Source organism: Schistocerca piceifrons, chromosome 2 (assembly GCF_021461385.2).
Source record: "Schistocerca piceifrons isolate TAMUIC-IGC-003096 chromosome 2, iqSchPice1.1, whole genome shotgun sequence".
Lineage (NCBI taxonomy): Eukaryota > Metazoa > Arthropoda > Insecta > Orthoptera > Acrididae > Schistocerca > Schistocerca piceifrons.
This window is the reverse complement of record NC_060139.1, coordinates 119,297,452-119,317,516: the sequence shown is the minus strand read 5'-3', so window position 1 is coordinate 119,317,516 and position 20,065 is coordinate 119,297,452. Positions and strand designations below refer to the sequence as shown.

General features: G+C 39.1%; 1 protein-coding gene across 3 annotated transcripts in view; it reads right to left on the bottom strand.

Annotated features, from left to right (window-relative positions):
- The window catches only part of LOC124776961 (ovalbumin-related protein X-like), a 109,848-nt gene that overhangs the window by 24,505 nt on the left and 65,278 nt on the right, over positions 1 to 20,065 (bottom strand). For all 3 annotated transcript variants that reach the window (XM_047252197.1, XM_047252195.1, XM_047252198.1), the window contains exons 3-4: positions 16,188 to 16,367; positions 347 to 557 (exon numbers count right to left, since the gene is read on the bottom strand). In XM_047252197.1, coding sequence (XP_047108153.1) covers positions 347 to 557; positions 16,188 to 16,367 — 391 coding nt within the window. The remainder of the gene's footprint in view (positions 1 to 346; positions 558 to 16,187; positions 16,368 to 20,065) is intronic.

Genomic DNA, 20,065 nt, shown 5'->3' with positions numbered 1-20,065 from the left:
TAGTAATGTAAACCACACTTCTCAAGTATCCCCACAGATTAATGTCCTGTGCATGATTGGATGGATCAGTATACTTTAAATTCTTGAGGGACACACTGTTTGTGTTACTGGAAAATATGCCTCTAGCAATCCACTGCATCATCTGGCTCATGCAAGAAGCAGCCCAACCCACCTCAGTTAGGATGTACATCAGTTTTGGATGTCACCTTCCCAAGACGATAGATTGGTTGTTAAGTTCTAGTACAATGGCATGACTGTCCTCCTTCCATTAATTCACTGAACTTTTGGTAGTGGGGACATATGAAAAGTGTGAGGTAAGGTAGTCCATCAATTCAACAGCACTTACCATCAGCAATGAAATTCTTGATTTTATTGTCAGTTTTCTTTTGCACCCATTCATTAGCAATTGTTCTAGCTTTATCTGGTTCATTTTCAAAGTCTACCAATTCAGCTTCTGCTAAAAGTCTCACTGCATCTGCTAAAAAACTCTCCATAATGGTAAACTTGTTATGGATATACATCTTGCTGGCAGTATGAAGCATGGATCCATCGGTGCACTGCAGTTAAGACAAGAAAATTAGAAAGTATCACTGTTTCACAGGTATACAATATTACTAATATCATTTTTAACAGTCCAATAATTCCATAAACCCCTGATAAAGTTGCTACAGGAAGTGATGTATGAAGAAAGATGAGAGAGTTAATCATACATGATCAGCAACTCACATATTGTTATCCACACGTGGCATATGGTGCCTTACTTGGGGCTTGTCAGTGAATCTGTCAACATGATCTCAACAATCAAGCATCTTGCCAAGAATTAGTTGTGTGAGATTAATCAATTTTTGTAGCACCAACAGCCATATTCAAGACTCAAATTGTGCAAGAATCATTCGAAAAATCAAGGGAGGTATAACAATCATTCTTGGTGATTATTGTCAGGGACAGAAAACTGGCCAAAAGTGAATGACACATGAAACTATTATTTTGTACTTTACTGTAATTTGCTGCCCTCATCGTGCAGACCTTCATGGCTAAAATGGTTACAAATTACCTTTCCTGCAGTAAACCGTGTGTCTCCTGGATGTTTAGTGCTTAGGAAGATGATGGTGAGCTATAAAGCTCAGTGAATGGGACTTGTTTTTAGATTTGTGCTGCATTAACTAGAGGAAGGTGAGGCCATTGTGGGAAAAAAAATGTGAGAAGTGATATAACATGGATGCGTTTCAACACTTTTGGAAACAAAGAACAATTACGACCCAGGTTGAATTCCTGACCAGGTCGCAGATTTTCTACACTTGGGGACTGGGTGTTGTGTTGTCATTATGTTTGTATCATCATAATTGGGTTTCTACTACTGAGCAAAAATAAAAAAAGAACAATTACAACACTATTTGCACATTCACTCCCCCCACCCCCCCCAAAAAAAAGTTAAAGTACACAAGCAGTACTGAAAAGATTGTCGTTACTCTGTTTTGGACTCATAAAGGATATGGAGATGGACAATTTTGACGCATCAGGGTCAGCAATCATTGGTAATAAAGTACTGCAAAAATTATGATAGATCACTCAAAAGTGAACAAGGAGCCAATCTGTTTCCAGGTTATGTTCTGTGTCACAATAGTGTACAATCACTTGGGAACACTGCATGGAGAAACATCATAGCTGGCAGTCAACCAAGACCTTGCATAAAACTCTCTGACTCTCAGTCTGCCTTATGACTTTGTTCAGTTTGGATGCTTCTGACAGGTATGCTCCTCTTATTAATAAAAATGTACTATACTATATTGTATCAGTTTTGTGTGACTGTTCATCATCATTTCCATCTTTACTTATAGCACTACACTGGTGACTCTGATGTCTATGTTCATACATAATTTGAACATTTCCATCTAATGCATAACTGCAGTGCTGCCGTTGTGCCCTCATTGTGCTATCCAATTTATGTCGTTGGATAGAGGTTGTTGTGCCACGATGCCAGGTGCCGTGGACAGCACCTGGCATGCATCTTGTGTGATAAAAAGTGACACCGACACTCTTCTGTAATGTGCTAAACCATCTCCAAACAACACAATATAACAGACACTGTAGTATGTGATCTCACATAGCACTCTGTCTCACTCACAAACCACGCTACTCCCAAGTTACAGCCATCCAACTGGTTGGACTCATGCCTACTCACTTTTGTAGAGCTATCAACTATACCACAAGTGAACCTGATCACTCCAGACCTCATGTAGCTGCATTGTCTCCTGCATTTCCTATTGTGCATCATGTTGTGCTGTGTACAGACAATACTTGCTTGCCTGTTCTTCAACTATGAACATTGCCTTGGCAACCTACTGGGCACAGCACACATCTTAAGCTACCTCTTTTTTGGCTAGATCAACTTTGAGGTTCGCCCCTGTCAACAGCATTTTTGCTTCAAGTGAAGTTGTCAGTGATGGTATGAAATTCATCACTGTGCTTAGCCATATGGAGGACCATGCAGATACAATAAGTGATATCATACTCATCTCCTCCGGCAGAAAAAAAAATAAGACTTTGAAAACTGCTTTTTTCCACCACCTCACTGCTCTCCGGAGGAACAAATCCACCACATAACTTATGACAAAGTTTTACGGGACACGATTCCATCACAATTACAGCATCATCTCTGCACGCAGGCTTATCTCCATCTAATGTCCGACCACATATTATGGACCTTGTGGGTTTTGAAGCTTCCCTTGCAAGTCGAACTGAACATGGTTACCCATGAGCAAGAACATTTGAATGCAAGCCATAAACTCACTGATCAAAGATAAACTATCATACTCCGAAGACTATACATAAATAATGTCAACAACAAAGGCAATGAGCATGAATTGCAACTACAATGGTGCACAACCGAACTCCCACCTACCACAAGCCATGCTGAACTCATCTGCCATCCATGCATCTTGACATCACTGTACCCATTCAGAGCCATGAACTTTGCACTGCCACAACAAACCCTCACTTACCCTCCATATGTATCGCCCCTGTGCAGAGCATCAACAACTATAACACACTCGCACTTGTGCTGAACACCACCGACCACATCGCACCCGTGCAGAAGGCCACTGACTACACTGTGCCCATGCAGCATCAGATTTGCTGGTGAGATGTACCATATACTGACCCTGCTTGTCCTTCACCATGCAATTTCCCAAACTTCATGCATGGTTCACAGGAGGCACAGTGGGCAACGCAGGATATCTAAGTCAGCTGGACACCCACAGCGATGATGACAATGACAGACCACACGTGCCCCACCATTTTCATGAGAAAAGACTCTTTGTACCTAACCACATCAGTGACCAACTATACCTCATCAACAACAGTTCTGAGGTCAATACTTTTCTGCACTCTTTGCCACATCTAATGCCAGTGTACAGGCTTGTCCAGCTCCATACACTAAATGATATGACATCTGTGTCTACGGATAACAGGTCTGCACACTAGACCTCTGCCTCAATGACATATACACTCAAACATTTATCATTGCAGATGTAGCTGAATCAGTTATTGGCACAGACTGATCTGGTTCTAGACTAGTATGTCGGCGAGCTAACTCTCTTGACTAGCAGCCACTCCCCCACAGGTGTAATTGGCTACATCCATTTGACAGCCCAACTTAACAGCACAGCCCACTTCACAACACAAATCCCACCTCCTGCCGGCTGTGGGTATACCCAATGGTCAACAGCTCTTTCAGGAGTCCCTCCCCACCACTGACCATATTAAACATGTTAAACAGCTCTGTTTCAACACATGTGAAACAAACTTTCACTTACAACCCAAAAACAATGTCACCCAACACAAAATTCAAGACATCAAGCAGGAACTTCACCAACATCTCTACACCATGCTGATTCGGCACCACCCCTACCACCATCTATGGAGATACTTACAGCACCGGCTCTATCTCCCAACACAAAGGTCGGTACAGCGTCACTCCCTCTCACATTCTCTACCATGTCTCTGTGGATTCCCCTGAAGGAACAATTCATAGTCAGCCATAAAAAATGGAACAGTTCATAAGATTATCACCATCCTCCCCCGCCACCTTTCCCAAAAATGTCACAGACCATGGCAGCTACCACTGGAATTAATTAGGCCTGCCAAACTGCTAGTGGATGATCTCTTACAAGCTGGGATAGCTAGCCCCTCTGACAATTCTTGGGCTTCACCCCTAAAACTGGTACCAAACATCAGGGCTTCACCCATTATTTTGCAAACGCTTATGTTTCTAGTGTCATTGACTGTAAGATGGCATGTGTCCAGAAGACATTATCATGCCTTTTGATTTTTCTGAGTTTAAGTTTGTCATACAGACTTAAGAATGTGGCACAAATATGGCAATGTTTTATTGATGGTTTACTGTTAAAGTTCTCATTATGTTGTGGTTATCTTCATGATATCTTGATTTGATCACCAGACGATGTCTCCCACAGTACGCACATCAAAAAGTTCTTGACAGCCTCTCTCACAAAGGTATGATGATCAACGAAGATGAATTCCAAATCTGACTGAAAGAAGTCATCTTATTTGGACAAACTGTAAATTCTTTGGGCATTTGCACCACACCACAATGTATAGAGACTATTCGGCAATTGACACCACCACAAGACTTGCAAAAATTACATCAGACTTCGTGCTCTAAGAACCATCAGTGACACCCCTAGACCTACCTGAACAGGTCTCTTATGCTAAGCGACACATTGCTCACCTGTGCATACCTCTGTGCATTCCACACTTGGTGCACAAAGTCATTCTACATAAAGCACTTAAAGATTGTGACTTCATAATGTTATGAGATGACACTGTACGACCTGCCCTACATCTCCTGTACTCAGGCCCACGCAAGGTCCTTCACAGAGATGACCATACTTTCTACATATTATTAAGCATGAAATCTACAACAGTGTCTGTTAACTGACTCAAACATGTGTGGACACTAAAGATACTTCACCAGATAATAACACTTGCCAAGCTCTCCCCTTTGCTACATCTGTCAAAACGCCCACTACCAGCTCCATACCATCAGAGTTTGAATTGCAACTGGACATCCACAACGTCCTCTCTGAATAACTCAACAGCAAGCTGACATACAATGCCCCCATCATTGAAGGTCAGCACATAGGCTACCAAACTTCAGACTGCAGATGACTCCATCCCACGGCACTTCCATAAGATTGTCAAATTACCACAAGACATCTATACCGCTGCTTTCACCTCCACTTTTCTGCCAATGGATCTTCACAATCATGACTTGATGCTTGCCTCCAACTGACCTCAACCATCACCAGCACAATCTAGTCCTGGCGACACACCCCTCATTCCTCCAACTTTGGATATCACAACATATTCATGCTGTTACCAACCCCACTCCATGCCAGCCTGCCTCCATTACTACCATCGCTACACTATCCAGTATACATTGCTTCCTGATGACTACTCTGCTGCAGATGCCAATGTGTGTCTCCATTTTCATGCAGTCTCACCACTCCCACAGCTCATACCTCCGTCACTGTGCTCGACAAACATCATCGCTGGCAATCAATGAGGACCTTGCACAAAACACTCTGACTTTTATTGCCCCTTATGACTTTGTTAATTTTGATGCTTCTGCCATGTACACTCATTTCATTAATATAAAAGTGCTTGTATTGTATCTGTGTTGTGTGACTATTCATCATCATCACCACCACCACCACCACATGTACTCTGTAGCATTACAAGTACATACTGTTAGACAATTACAGCATGGTTTCGGAATTCTGGCATTACAGAAGCCTTGGACAGACTGCACAGTATTTGCCTGTAAAGTTGTCTATGGACTATCCAATCCCATGTAAGTGAGTAATGGTTGTACAATGAGAACATAGATCTGTCTGATTGATAGATGCCAAAATGTTATCAGTAAAAACCCATCAAATGCAGTCAAAGAAATCTAAACAACATGATTACAGAAGGGTCACAGGTAAACACAGTGACAATCATTTGATATGTCAGAATTATCTAGTACCCAAGGTCCCTTTGAGGTTAAAATGAAACCCATGGGCAGACCACAGGCATTTACTCCTGAGTTTGTCTGTGGACTACTCAGCACCTTGTATGAGGTAATGGGTATATACTGCCAACCAAGATAAACGAGGTAAGCATTCTCAGTCATTATAAAAAGCTATCTAATTTCCACCCAAGTGGCAGTGTTAAGATACACACGTCCTAACACTGCCACCCGAATGGCAACCCAAGAGCTTTTTATCAGTGGTATATAATAGGAAAGTCTACATTCACATATCCTCGGTAATGACTTATCAGATTCAGTGAGAGAAATCTCACCACCACGAGTACTCTATTCTGAGTACCATGGGAGCTGTAAGGAATATCTGTAGCTGACATTCAACAGTGATTAGATCTGTGCAAAGGGTCCCCTTGGCCAACACATTGTATGGGTGCTTTGGTGATACCACCTCTGGTACTCTGTCAGCACAAGTTGGCAGTTTTATTATTGCTAAGTGGTAGTGAATACAGCTTGACTAACTAATGGCACATAGATTACTTGTTGACAAACAGAAGGCTGCTTCTGCTAAAAGGTGTTTCATTCATTGATAAAACTCAGGAGGATAAACACTGAAAAAATGTTACAAAATTTCATTGGGAGTAGTATGACCACCTCTATTATACACAAAACATGGTATCAAGCAACTTCTATCTTTTTACATAAGAGGGGGTGACTGACAATTCAGCATTCCATTTCAGATGATGAAAAATGCACAACGTTATCACGGCATGACACAACATGTAGGTAGCAACCTGCTTAGGCCTTATTACAAGCCGGCCGAAGTGGCCGTGCGGTTAAAGGCGCTGCAGTCTGGAACCGCAAGACCGCTACGGTTGCAGGTTCGAATCCTGCCTCGGGCATGGATGTTTGTGATGTCCTTAGGTTAGTTAGGTTTAACTAGTTCTAAGTTCTAGGGGACTCATGACCTCAGCAGTTGAGTCCCATAGTGCTCAGAGTCATTTGAACCATTTGAACCTTATTACAAAACTGGTGCACTGCTGTTAACAGTACCTCAATCACCATTATGATAATATTGGGAACAGGGACATAGTTCAAGCTTCCAACATTCATACAATGAACTATGACAGTAGCCAATGGATTATGATTGTGATAGTGCCGATGACATTGTAATTCTGTCAGAGACAGCAAAGGAGTTGGAAGAGCAGTTGAATGGAATGGATAGTGTCTTGAAAGGAGGATATAAGATGAACATCAATAAAAGCAAAACAAGGATAGTGGAATGTAGTCGAATTAAGTCGGGTGATGCTGAGGGAATTAGATTAGGAAATGAGGCACTTAAAGTAGTAAAGGAGTTTTGCTATTTGGGGAGCAAAATAACTGATGATGGTCGAAGTAGAGAGGACATAAAATGTAGGCTGGCAATGGCAAGGAAAGCGTTTCTGAAGAAGAGAAATTTGTTAACATCCAGTATTGATTTAAGTGTCAGGAAGTCATTTCTGAAAGTATTCGTATGGAGTGTAGCCATGTATGGAAGTGAAGCATGGACGATAAATAGTTTGGACAAGAAGAGAATAGAAGCTTTCGAAATGTGGTGCTACAGAAGAATGCTGAAGATTAGATGGGTAGATCACATAACTAATGAGGAAGTATTGAATAGGATTGGGGAGAAGAGAAGTTTGTGGCACAACTTGACCAGAAGAAGGGATCGGTTGGTAGGACATGTTCTGAGGCATCAAGGGATCACCAATTTAGTATTGGAGGGCAGCGTGGAGGGTAAAAATCGTAGGGGGAGACCAAGAGATGAATACACTAAGCAGATTCAGAAGGATGTAGGTTGCAGTAGGTACTGGGAGATGAAAAAGCTTGCACAGGATAGAGTAGCATGGAGAGCTGCATCAAACCAGTCTCAGGACTGAAGACCACAACAACAACAACAGTGCAAGTGATCCCAAAATCATCTGGAATTCCTACAACTACAACAGTGACATCCAAAATATGTTTGAAAGAGAGACTTTTTTCAGATCTGAATGTGCGTCTGTCAGTGAATATTAACAAGCAGGAAGCAATTGCCCACATTCTTGATGCATGTTAACACAAATTATGCCAGTCACCTGGGTTTTGAGACCATCTTTGGTTCATTTTCTCAGCAACCTGAACGAACAGGCCCAAATGTTTTGTTCTGATGAACAAAGAGGAAAGAATCAGTGTCCAGAAGGTTGTACTGTCTCTTATTACCCAATACCAGTGGTTGGCAAACTTGTTGGTCAACAGGCCACGTATCAACAGTACAATGACTAGAATTTCTTTTGAGAGCCAAATTTTTCAAACATAAACTATATAGGTAGGCACATTGTTATTAACTTAATAAGGTAACACCTAAGCTGGCCTTTGCTGAAAAAAACCCTCAAAGTGATTGAAGTACATTTGCCAAGTTCAACCACTTCCAACTTTCCCATTCACACTCGTTTTGTATGGTTGTTTCCTCCTTTTATTCATAGTCACTATATGACCAAACCATATCAACATACCTTTCTCAAGACCTCACACTACATCTTCTTTCACTCCAAAAAATTTCCTTAAATTAATATAAGAAACTATAGCTGAGGTTTTAAGACTTAGTTACATTGTAGGAATGTTGGATGAAACTTGTTGTCATACTTAGTAATCATATTATTTATTGTTTAAGTTAAGTTGTGAAGTCTCCATAAAATTAAATCATGATAATGACTGACAAACACTAATGTAAGTGATGGCCTTGCATCTCCTTTGAAAGCTTGGATAAATCAAGTTTGTATGCTGTTGTTTCTAATTTTAGGCATGATTTCAGGTTCTCATCAATGACACTATGATTGCTTGCATGAGTACATACACCTGAATAGCAGAAGAAAGCAAACACTATTTTTTAGCTAATTATATGAGTCAGGATACTATTCCATGTGTTGAAAATCAACATATCTTCCTTCTCAATGTCTTTCAATGCAGACTACTTGTGATGTGAACAAAGCACTTATTTGATCTTGAATATTTCTCAGGTACTCAGCTGGATTTCATCAAGAAAGCATGATATTTTGACAAGCTGCCATCTTCAGCTGTTCCTGATGACTTATTGATTTCTGCTGGCTGCCACCTTTATAATATCCTCTCTCCTCTTCCCACAGGCTCCAGCCATCAGCCTCTGGGCATGGAGCTGGTGCAGTGATGGAGGAAGCATGATGTTGGGGGTCAATCTGGGGTCCCCAGTAGTGCTGCGGTCACCGTCAAACATGGGTCTATGCCAGCATGGTAACAACAGTTCCTCACCCTCTTCACTTTTTATGATGGGAGCGATTTCCATGTAGATAGTTGCTGTGCTTTGATCAATCTCATGGCTTGTCCCAAGGTCTTGCTTAATTGAAAGACACTGTGTTTATTTATGTAGTTGGATCTCTAGAGCTTCTTTTAGAATACAATACCAGAAAGTGTTGAATTTTTATAACAACTTGGTGCTGTCATAATTCATGGCATGTTCATGGGAGATGCAGTGTTCTGCCTCAGTGGATTTTGTCAGCTGTTCATTGTGTGTGTGGTGTTTATGCTCAGTGCATCTCACCTGTACCATCTGGATAATCTGTCCTAGATACATTTTTCCACACTGCTAAGGGATGAAGTAGACTCCCAGTTTCTGGAGCCCTTGGTAATCCTTGACTGATCATGACAAGGTTTTTGTCTTGAATGGTGGGCAAAACATACACTTTACAGTGTGTTTCCAGAGTATTCTTCCAATTTTTTCTGATGTCTTCCCAACATATGGGATAATCACCATTTCAACAGGCTTTTCTTCATTATCAGCAGGCCAAGCATCCTTGAAACACACATTAAGCTCGCATTTATTTCTCTCCAATATTTCTGTACAGCACAAAGACATTCAAGTTTCAAGCTTCAAATCTACCAGTTGCATTTCAAAGTTGCCAATGTTGATCTTAAAGGGAGAAAAAGTTTAATTCTTTTACAGTCATGTTAAGACTCTTTCAACAAAGGCTAATGTTGCTTTGCTGTTTCTTAGTTCCTGAAACCTGCTGAGAAAAGCTTCATTCATATTTAAAGGTGTTGCTTTGAAATAGCAAACATCAGTATCAGAGTTACATCTTTTGGGGAAATTCAACTCACAGCACAAATATATTTAAACTACAAAAAAGAGCACTGAGGATAATCTGTGGCCTCAAAAAGCTGGAATCCTGTAAATGTCAATTTATAAAACTTAATGTTCTAAGCATCCCATCCCTATTCATTCAAGAAACAATCCTATTCACCAGGGAATACCTCTCAAGAACAGGCAAATTAATCCAAAACAATGATATACACGCTCATTATACCAGAGGGCAATCTAATATCCATCAAATTTTTTCAAGGACATCATCATACCAAAAATATATAACTCATCTGGGCGTCGTATTACACAATAAAATTCCAGAACAAATAAAAACTGCCCAAGATCCAATATTTAAAAATAAACTAAAGGCATTTCTGACAAAGCACTGTTTCTATTCAGTACAAGAATTCCTGGAAATGAAAAATTATAAAGTTCCTTTGTAAATACTGTGATTAGAGTAAAACATTCTGTAGGCAAAATAATAACCTAATTTCTACTATACACAACTATGTTTCAGTTTCACTTCCCAAAATTTTTTAACTCGCTTTTTGAATGTACAAATACACATTCTATTAGTATTAAAACTTAATTGTCTGTGAAATCTCAATGTTAATTTCACGTTTAATGTAGTTTTTAAATGACATTGTCCTTCTGTTGTGTTTCCAGTTGACATTTTCACTATTCTGTAATCTCAGTGATTATTTGTGTAAATTTAAAGTAGCACTACATTGCCTACATGTTTCTTAGTTCCCCATGGAAATTGTTTGCATTCTCTGTATGTGAAGTTACTATATTCATCAATGAACAATTTTGTGTACATTTTTTTAAATGGCAGTCCATTGCCTATTTTTTTCTCCAAACTACATATTTGTTAAGAAAAATGACTTGTCCTATATCATGTGTACTTTGTACAATATGTGATCCACAGGATAAATAAATAAATACAAATACAAATACATTCTTGATTATGTTTCAGTGGCTTGGAAAGTGAATCAATGTTTATCTTTCAAAATCTTGTGTAGAAAGAAATAATCTGTTTTCAAATGAAATAACTTCTTCTAAAATAAAAAAAACTGTGTTTCCTTTCCGCTCTTCTAATATAAAAAAAATTGTTTTTCCCTCCTCTAGTAATAAAGATTAAGGTGCTTTAGATGACATGTAATGTCTACATTGAAATAAAATGACTGCTTGTTGTTGTTGTTGTGGTCTTCAGTCCTGAGACTGGTTTGATGCAGCTCTCCATGCTACTCTATCCTGTGCAAGCTTTTTCATCTCCCAGTACCTACTGCAACCTACATCCTTCTGAACCTGCTTAGTGTATTCATCTCTTGGTCTCCCTCTACGATTTTTACCCTCCACGCTGCCCTCCAATACTAAATTGGTGATCCCTTGATGCCTCAGAACATGTCCTACCAACCGATCCCTTCTTCTGGTCAAGTTGTGCCACAAACTTCTCTTCTCCCCAATCCTATTCAATACTTCCTCATTAGTTATGTGATCTACCCATCTAATCTTCAGCATTCTTCTGTAGCACCACATTTCGAAAGCTTCTATTCTCTTCTTGTCCAAACTATTTATCGTCCATGTTTCACTTCCATAGATGGCTACACTCCATACGAATACTTTCAGAAATGACTTCCTGACACTTAAATCAATACTGGATGTTAACAAATTTCTCTTCTTCAAAAACGCTTTCCTTGCCATTGCTAGCCTACATTTTATATCCTCTCTACTTCGACCATCATCAGTTATTTTGCTCCCCAAATAGCAAAACTCCTTTACTACTTTAAGTGCCTCATTTCCTAATCTAATTCCCTCAGCATCACCCGACTTAATTAGACTACATTCCATTATCCTTGTTTTTCTTTTGTTGATGTTCATCTTATATCCTCCTTTCAAGACACTGTCCATTCCATTCAACTGCTCTTCCAAGTCCTTTGCTGTCTCTGACAGAATTACAATGTCATCGGCGAACCTCAAAGTTTTTATTTCTTCTCCATGAATTTTAATACCTACTCCGAATTTTTCTTTTGTTTCCTTTACTGCTTGCTCAATATACAGATTGAACAACATCGGGGAGAGGCTACAACCCTGTCTTACTCCCTTCTCAACCACTGCTTCCCTTTCATGTCCCTCGACTCTTATAACTGCCATCTGGTTTCTGTACAAATTGTAAATAGCCTTTCACTCCCTGCCACCTTTAGAATTTGAAAGAGTGTATTCCAGTCAACATTGTCAAAAGCTTTCTCTAAGTCTACAAATGCTAGAAATGTAGGTTTGCCTTTCCTTAATCTTTCTTCTAAGATAAGTCGTAAGGTCAGTATTGCCTCACGTGTTCCAGTGTTTCTACGGAATCCAAACTGATCTTCCCCGAGGTTGGCTTCTACTAGTTTTTCCATTCGTCTGTAAAGAATTCGTGTTAGTATTTTGCAGCTGTGACTTATTAAACTGATAGTTCGGTAATTTTCACATCTGTCAACACCTGCTTGTTAGTTCATTATTAATATAATTATTTTAGTCTTCTTTCACCCAATCACACACTTTTTCCATGCTTTGCAAGGATATTCCTTCCACTGCTTTATTTTGCATGAACTTCATGTGTCTGACTCTGAAACATTATCCAACTTCCACTTCCAAAGATGTAGCCACAAGCAGCAAAAGGAGTACAGGTGGCAGTGATTCCATATGGTTTGAATTCCAGGAGAGAATGGCAATTTCACCTTCACCCCCATCTAACATCTCTTCTTCAAAATAGACTTCCCCACACCAAAAACTGACCTCTGTGCATGGGCCATGAAGCACACTGTACATAAGCACCTGCACATGGCATTTTGCGAAAGAGTCACAATGAAGGGGCCAAAGAGCCACATGTGGCTCACTATCTGCAGTTTGGCGACCACTGCTCTACACAATACCCAACCCTCTTTATAATTTTCAGTAACTTTATCATCATCTTTCATTACTTACAAATGCATGGCATCAGGTGTAATATAAATGTGATATTTGCACTACATTAAGTCACTAATAACATAAAAAATGGTATACTGCACACTCACTCTTTTTTCAGTAACAGATCTTCAAATCTTGTAAAGTCAACCTGTGACAGAGGAATTTTTATTTTAATCTATTAATACTACTTCTAAACTATCGGTGAGTAATTGGTAGGATTTGGAATAGACAACTTTGAACAAAAAAGACTGCTTATCAAATCCTTCCATTAGTTATATTGCTTGAATGCATATGATCTGCAGGGATATTTTTCCAGCAGTTTGTAATAGTACGTCCGTGCATTTTTCTGAAACTGCTCTGCTTATTACCTGCTCTGTATTTTGTTTCCCCAAAAAACAACTGTAAATTTGCATGAAAATAAAAGAGTTTTGAAGGAAATGGTGGTTTGTTCATTAAATTATTTACAAATAGAGAATTAAAATACGTGGAATAACTCCCCTCAAATGAACACTGCAATATTATAGAAAAATAAAAAAAAACCATGGACACTGCCAACAAAAAATAATGCTGTAGTTAAAGGTGAAGTTGAAGTGGATGAGGTCACAGTTAACATGCCACCGCTTTGGTTACGAAAACCCAATATTTGGTTTGAGAAAGTGGAGTACAATTTTGTATCACATGCATAACAACTAAAACTGTGAAATTTAATTATGTATTAATAAAATTACAGTCACAATTTGTTGAAAACATATAGGATTTTGTTGCCAGCCCTGCATCTAAAAATATTCATTGGCTAAAGAAAATACTGTAACAGTGTTGAAGTTGACTGAGAAGGTCAAATAAAAATATTACTCAGTGACCTGGAGCTAGGCAATGTAAAACCAAGTTAACAGTTGTTAAAAATGAAATCTTACCCACAAAAAATACAAGCAATAACAGTTCTTAAAATTTTATGTTTAGATAAATGTCCCAGCCATATTCAAAAAATTTTGATAGTCACTGAAGAAAGAATAGGTGAAATGGCCTTCAAGGTATATCAAATGATGGAAATGTGATCACTTAACTAAGTTCACTTAGCTCCAACACAGAAGTTGTAATGGCTATAGGTTCTTCATTCCAATTTGATGAATCATACACTCAAATCAACAGACTAAAGTGTAAGCTGAAAGAAATATGAATCAGATACATCATTCTCATAGTAGGAGCACAAATTGATTGAGAAATAATTTAAAAAAGGATGTGCTTCTACTACCATTTATGTTTTGGTGCAGACTGTAGACCAGAAAGTCAACAGTCTCAAGTTGGAAAGAATAAGATACTTTGTCCAGAAACTGTGAAACAATTATAAACATTTCTCAGCACATCCAACCCCTATCACTGTTATCTAGCACATGCTACACAAAACCAATATCTTCTTAATGGGTGTCTGAAGGGAAGTAAGAAGAATAGAAAAAGGAAATTCAGCTTGACTCCAAAAGCAACAGAATAGTTTGAAAAATGGAAGTGAAACCTAGCCCAAGCTGTACTACTGACTTTTCAAGTGTGTGGTATGAGCTTATATTGTTTGTGTATGCATCAAACTGGGCCGCAGATGCAGACCTACAACAGAAATGGGTTGAAATTTGGAAGCCTATGGGTTTCTTTTCAAAGAAGTGCTCCACTGTCTAGAACACTTATCCCATTTATGACGATGAACTTCACCCTCTTTATTTTGTGAAAAAGTATTTCAAATATCTATTGAAAGTAAGGTAATTTTCTGTCTACAAAAGACCTTGCCCAATTAACTTTTGCATTTAAACAGAAAAATTAATAGCTTTCAACATGGCAACTCCATTATCTTCCCCTTATACTCCACAATTCTCATCTGACTTATATTGTACAACTTAGCCATAAAAAGAGGTTGCTGATCATCTACTTAGGCTAAAAGAATTGCAGATGACATAATATGAGGAAATGACTGTTCCACAAGAAAAAAGATAAAGAACTTCAAGAACTCACATCAAGTTTCAGCAGACTATACCCTATGGATTTCAAGTGTGGCATGACACATCAACCGAGACATCCACATGCACAAAAACAAATTAGGAACATGGTTTTAAGAAATATTGCAGTGTTGCTCATTAATTAGTGAGAGCTTCAATAAAGCTCATATCTTGCAAATCTGTCTTGCCTAATTCCAATAAAGATATGTAAGAATGAACTGCAACATGTACATCTTGCCAGAAGACTAAAATTACAAGGTATATGAAATCACTGGTTGGAAAATTCCCCCACTGTTGATGACTTTTTTCAGGTGGTAGACAATGGTCTAGTGAGTCCTCAACCATCTTCCAATAGAGTCACTATAAGGTTTCTGTAAGATAGATAGATTCACCCACTGGAAAGAAGTTGTGCCCCTTCACAATATTGAAACAGAGACATTAGTAATACCTTTTTTGTAATGTATGGAAAAAGTTTAAATTCCATAACTTGGCAATGTTTTGTGGCTGTAAACTGACTTCAGCTACCACAGGGTTCACTTTTGAGTTCACTCCTGTCCTTATCAATGTGAATGGCCTTCCAATGAACATACACCAAGCAGAGTTGGTCATTTCTGCAGAGAATACTACTGTTACAATAAATCCTATCAAAGAGGATGCAACAGATGAAATTGTTAATGATGGTTTTATTTTTTTTTAAATGTGGTGTGGTTCTCTGAAAACATACCTTCCCTAAATTTTGAGAAAGCACACTATATTCTGTTGTGCACAAGAAATAGACTCATGTCAAAAACTGATGCAGCATATAAACAGGGATCAGCAAGCAGGATAACATTCTACAAATTTTTGGGTATATATACTGATGAAAACTTGAACTGGAATAAGCATATTTCCAGCTGCTCAAACAATTAACTTCAGCTACTTTTCCTCTTTGGGTAAAGTAGCAAGGCTTGGAAACAAATGACTCCATCTCCTAACATATTTTGCATATTTCCATTCAATAATGTCTTACGAACTAATTTGCTGGGGTAACTCAACATAAGGGTTCTGGCTGCACTTTGCTTATATGGTTTATACGCACCTTGATGGATTGCAGGAGATCACTCAAACCATCCAAAATTGTTTTTTTGTCTGGTGGTAGATGCAGAGTATCAGCAACTTCCTTAGCAGTTCTTTCCTTAGCTCCCAGATAAACAAGAGATAATGCAACCTCCACACCATATGGTGAGTAAAGGAAACTGCCTGTAGTTTTGCATAAAGCCTGAAATTTTAGACACATAATCCTTTAAAACAATATTGTTCGTTCAACTGAGAAAAGTATTGGATTTTTATGGCAGTTACATTTCTTACTGTATAGTAATTGCTTTTGTTACTTAAAGGCAAAGATATGTTGATCTGTTTTTACTTATTTACTACTAGATAATGCATTGCAATGCCTCTTTTGATTATTTTTTAGTTTACTGGAAGTGGATACAAATAAATGAGACACATATATATGTAGAAATAAATAAATTACATCACACTTATTGTTTACCATGGATCCCTTGGAGATGAGTCTCTGGGATGTGGAAAGAGTCAATTTTGTGTGTGTGTGTGTGTGTGTGTGTGTGTGTGTGTGTGTGTGTGTGTGTGTGTGTGTGTGGTTTGAGGTTTTTGGGCACTAAACAACATGGTCATCCGCGCCCAAATGCATAGAAACAGGAACACATGCGGTGAAGGGACAAAGACAGACAGCGAACAAGGAGAACGGCTAAATGACACAGACCTGACACAGTTCCAGATTCTCACATAGAGAGGCAAAACAAGAGGAGAAGAAACACACTAAAAAGGAAAGGAAACACAAGGAAAAGAGAACAGAAATCTAAGGGAAACAAGTAGGTAATCGTGACTGGCGGACCTCTTACCTAAAACCTGGGTGAGCCAGTCACCTAGCAGCACATTAAAATCCTCTCCCTAAAATCCGAGGCAACAAATTGGACAGGACACAAAACCGTAAGACCTTAACCACAGTCGTTGCATTGTCTTGCAAAATAGAGGGCAAATCCGGTGGAAAGGAAACCACCGCCCTCTTTTTTAAGATACTTTCTTACTCAGATACATGGATATTGTACAATTCTAATGCAGACAGAGTTATGAGCTATAATTCTTGTGAAGATATTCATTGATGGAGTTGAAGGAGTTGGCAAACAGGTTCTTTAATTCACTCTGAAACTGATCTTTATCACTTACAAGACCTTTGATATGCTCAGTTAAGTTATTCAATATATAAGTACCCATGTACTTGACTCCTTTTTGTACTCATATTAAGCTTTTATAGTCCTTATACAGATTGTTTTTGGTTCTGGTATTATAATCATGTTTTGTACTATTTTGTGTAAAAAGAGACATGTTGGAAATGACAAAGGACATCAATGAGTACATGTACCGAGAAGTAGTAGTTAGAATACCAAGTTTCTTAAAGATGTCTCTGCATGATGATCTAGGACTGACACCAGATATAATTCTAATGACTCATTTCTGAATTTTGAAAATGTTCTCTTTGTGAGGGGAGTTTCCTCAAAAGATGATTCCATAACTCATTAGTGAATGGAAGTAGGTCGAATAAACTAACTTCTTCATTTTTAAATCACCTATTTCCGCTATCTTGCATACTGCAAATGTAGCTGAACTAAGGCATTTCATTAAGTCTAGAGTGTGAGTTTTCCAATTTAGGTTGTGGTCAATTTGTAGCCCTTAATGAATGTCATATGGGAATAAGATTATTCAAGTGCTCTGGGATATGCTATATCTTTGGTTTATCCATCTTGGGCAAAAACAAATAAATTTTTCTCCTGTCCCACCCATTAGCATGGAACACACCACGTGAAAAACATTTAATCCAACACTTGAAGTGACTGACATTGTGCTTTGTTGGTGTTCATTGAGAATGGTAGTCCAACAGTGATCTGTAGTCATTTGAAATGAAATAGCATGTTGGTGGGAATGATAGAAATAAGTGAAATGAGCACATCTTTTCCATTTGACTTGTTTTGTGCCCATGGCTGAGGGGGGTGGGGGCTACAGACTAACAATGAAATGCACACATTTGCACAATTGTTTGTTATCGATATAGGAAATAAAACTCAAATACAGCGTCTGTGGATGAATGTCCACATTACTACGTACATACAGAAATGTCACTGCTAGACATTGTACACAATGAAGACCGTGAGCCACAGTAAGTGGCAAGCAGAAGGTACCAAGGATGATCAATGGTAGGATCCAACCAAGCACTCAGAGGACAACAAGCTTCAGGGGCATAAGGTGTTGGTGGGTGTTAGAGGTGTAGCTCAATGATGATAGATGCCAGTGGGATGACGATGCTTCTGGGACACTGAGTGTCAGTAGATGCTGGAGGCACAGCTTGATGACAATAACTGCTTGTGGGACAATGATGCTTCCTGGACACTGAGCATTGGCAGATGTTGGAGATAATGCCTTGATGATGATAGTTGCTGGTGGAATGACAATACTTCTGGGATGTTAGGCATCAGCTGTTGTCAGAGGCAATGGCTCAATGTCAATGGCTGCTGGTGGGATAACTTGTGGCACCTGGGAGTGGCAGACTGTGGCCCCGCTTCAGTGACAGGTGCTCACAATGTGGATGATGATTCCAATTGGTGGGCTGCTGGTCTGGCCAGCATCAAGCCCACAGTGGTACTGGCTGCAGCAGGGTCTGGCTGTGGCCTGATTACCTTTCCACAGAGGGATACCCATGAGGTGCAGAGTGGGCACATGATGTAGCATAACAAAGTGGTGCCATGATAGGTAAGCTACATGTTGGCGAGGTTGGCACCGCCATACACTGTGGAGGTTGTGTGAAGCTATGAAGTAAATGGCCTGAGTCATGAAAGGTGACACTTGTTAACATCTTGGTGACTTGTGTTCATGTGAGCTATTCTTCACATCATCCTGGAGAGGCGGCAGCCCACAATACCTGTCTGGTATGTGCAGCAGTGTAGTTCCAGGGGGATACAGTAACTTGCCATTCAGAATTTTCACCTCAATAACATTTAGCATAAGTTTTTTTTTTATGGATAGCCTGTTTCCATTGCACAACTGAGGTGAACCAATGTTGTGCAAAAGAATATCAGTGCTCTGATGTTTCTAGCTGCTAAGGTAGCATGTTCGCAAAGCTATTGGTGACTTTTGTAATTTGTGGCAATTTCTGGGAAAACCATCTCAATTATTTGTTCGACTGACAGAACAGTGACACAGAAGTTTAATGGAAATGAAATATATTTTGTGGCGGTATCAGCTGGAACTTTTCTGTTGCCAATATCTAACAGCTGTTTTGAAAATGTAGGTGATGCATTCTGCTGTAGATGTATGCACATATTGGCCTCTAATGGGAGTTCATGCACGTGTCAACAAAGATGTGATGCTTTGAGGCAAGTATTTACTTCATCAGCCAGTGTTGACTTTGGTATACCTCGTAGAGTGTATCATAAGTCAACTACTAATAAAATGAGAGAGCCACTGAATGGTTGCGAATTTTCTCATAAATATTGAAGATTTCAATTGTCGCTTCACTTCAAGCAGTTTGTTATGTGCCATACTGCATTCATCCCAGACAATCAGTTTCACAGTTGCACTATTTTCATCATGCTAGAATCTTTTGAAATATTATATGTCTGAGCCTCTGTAAAATGTGTATTCAAAAAATGAATGCAATCAAGTTGGCTACATTTCTTGCTGTGCATTGGTCTTCCGATTCTGATGCATGTGATGGAGCAACCTGTAAATGATATGACTTGTAGCTTGCTTGGTGATTCTTGCTTCCTTGAGAAGCACCTAATCACTTTCTTTTTCATGCCTAGATGGTAAACCTACAAACTGATGCACCTTTAGTAGCCATGATTATTTATGTGGAGAATGCAATAACCGTATAAAGTTCCAACTCAATAACAAAATGTTGAG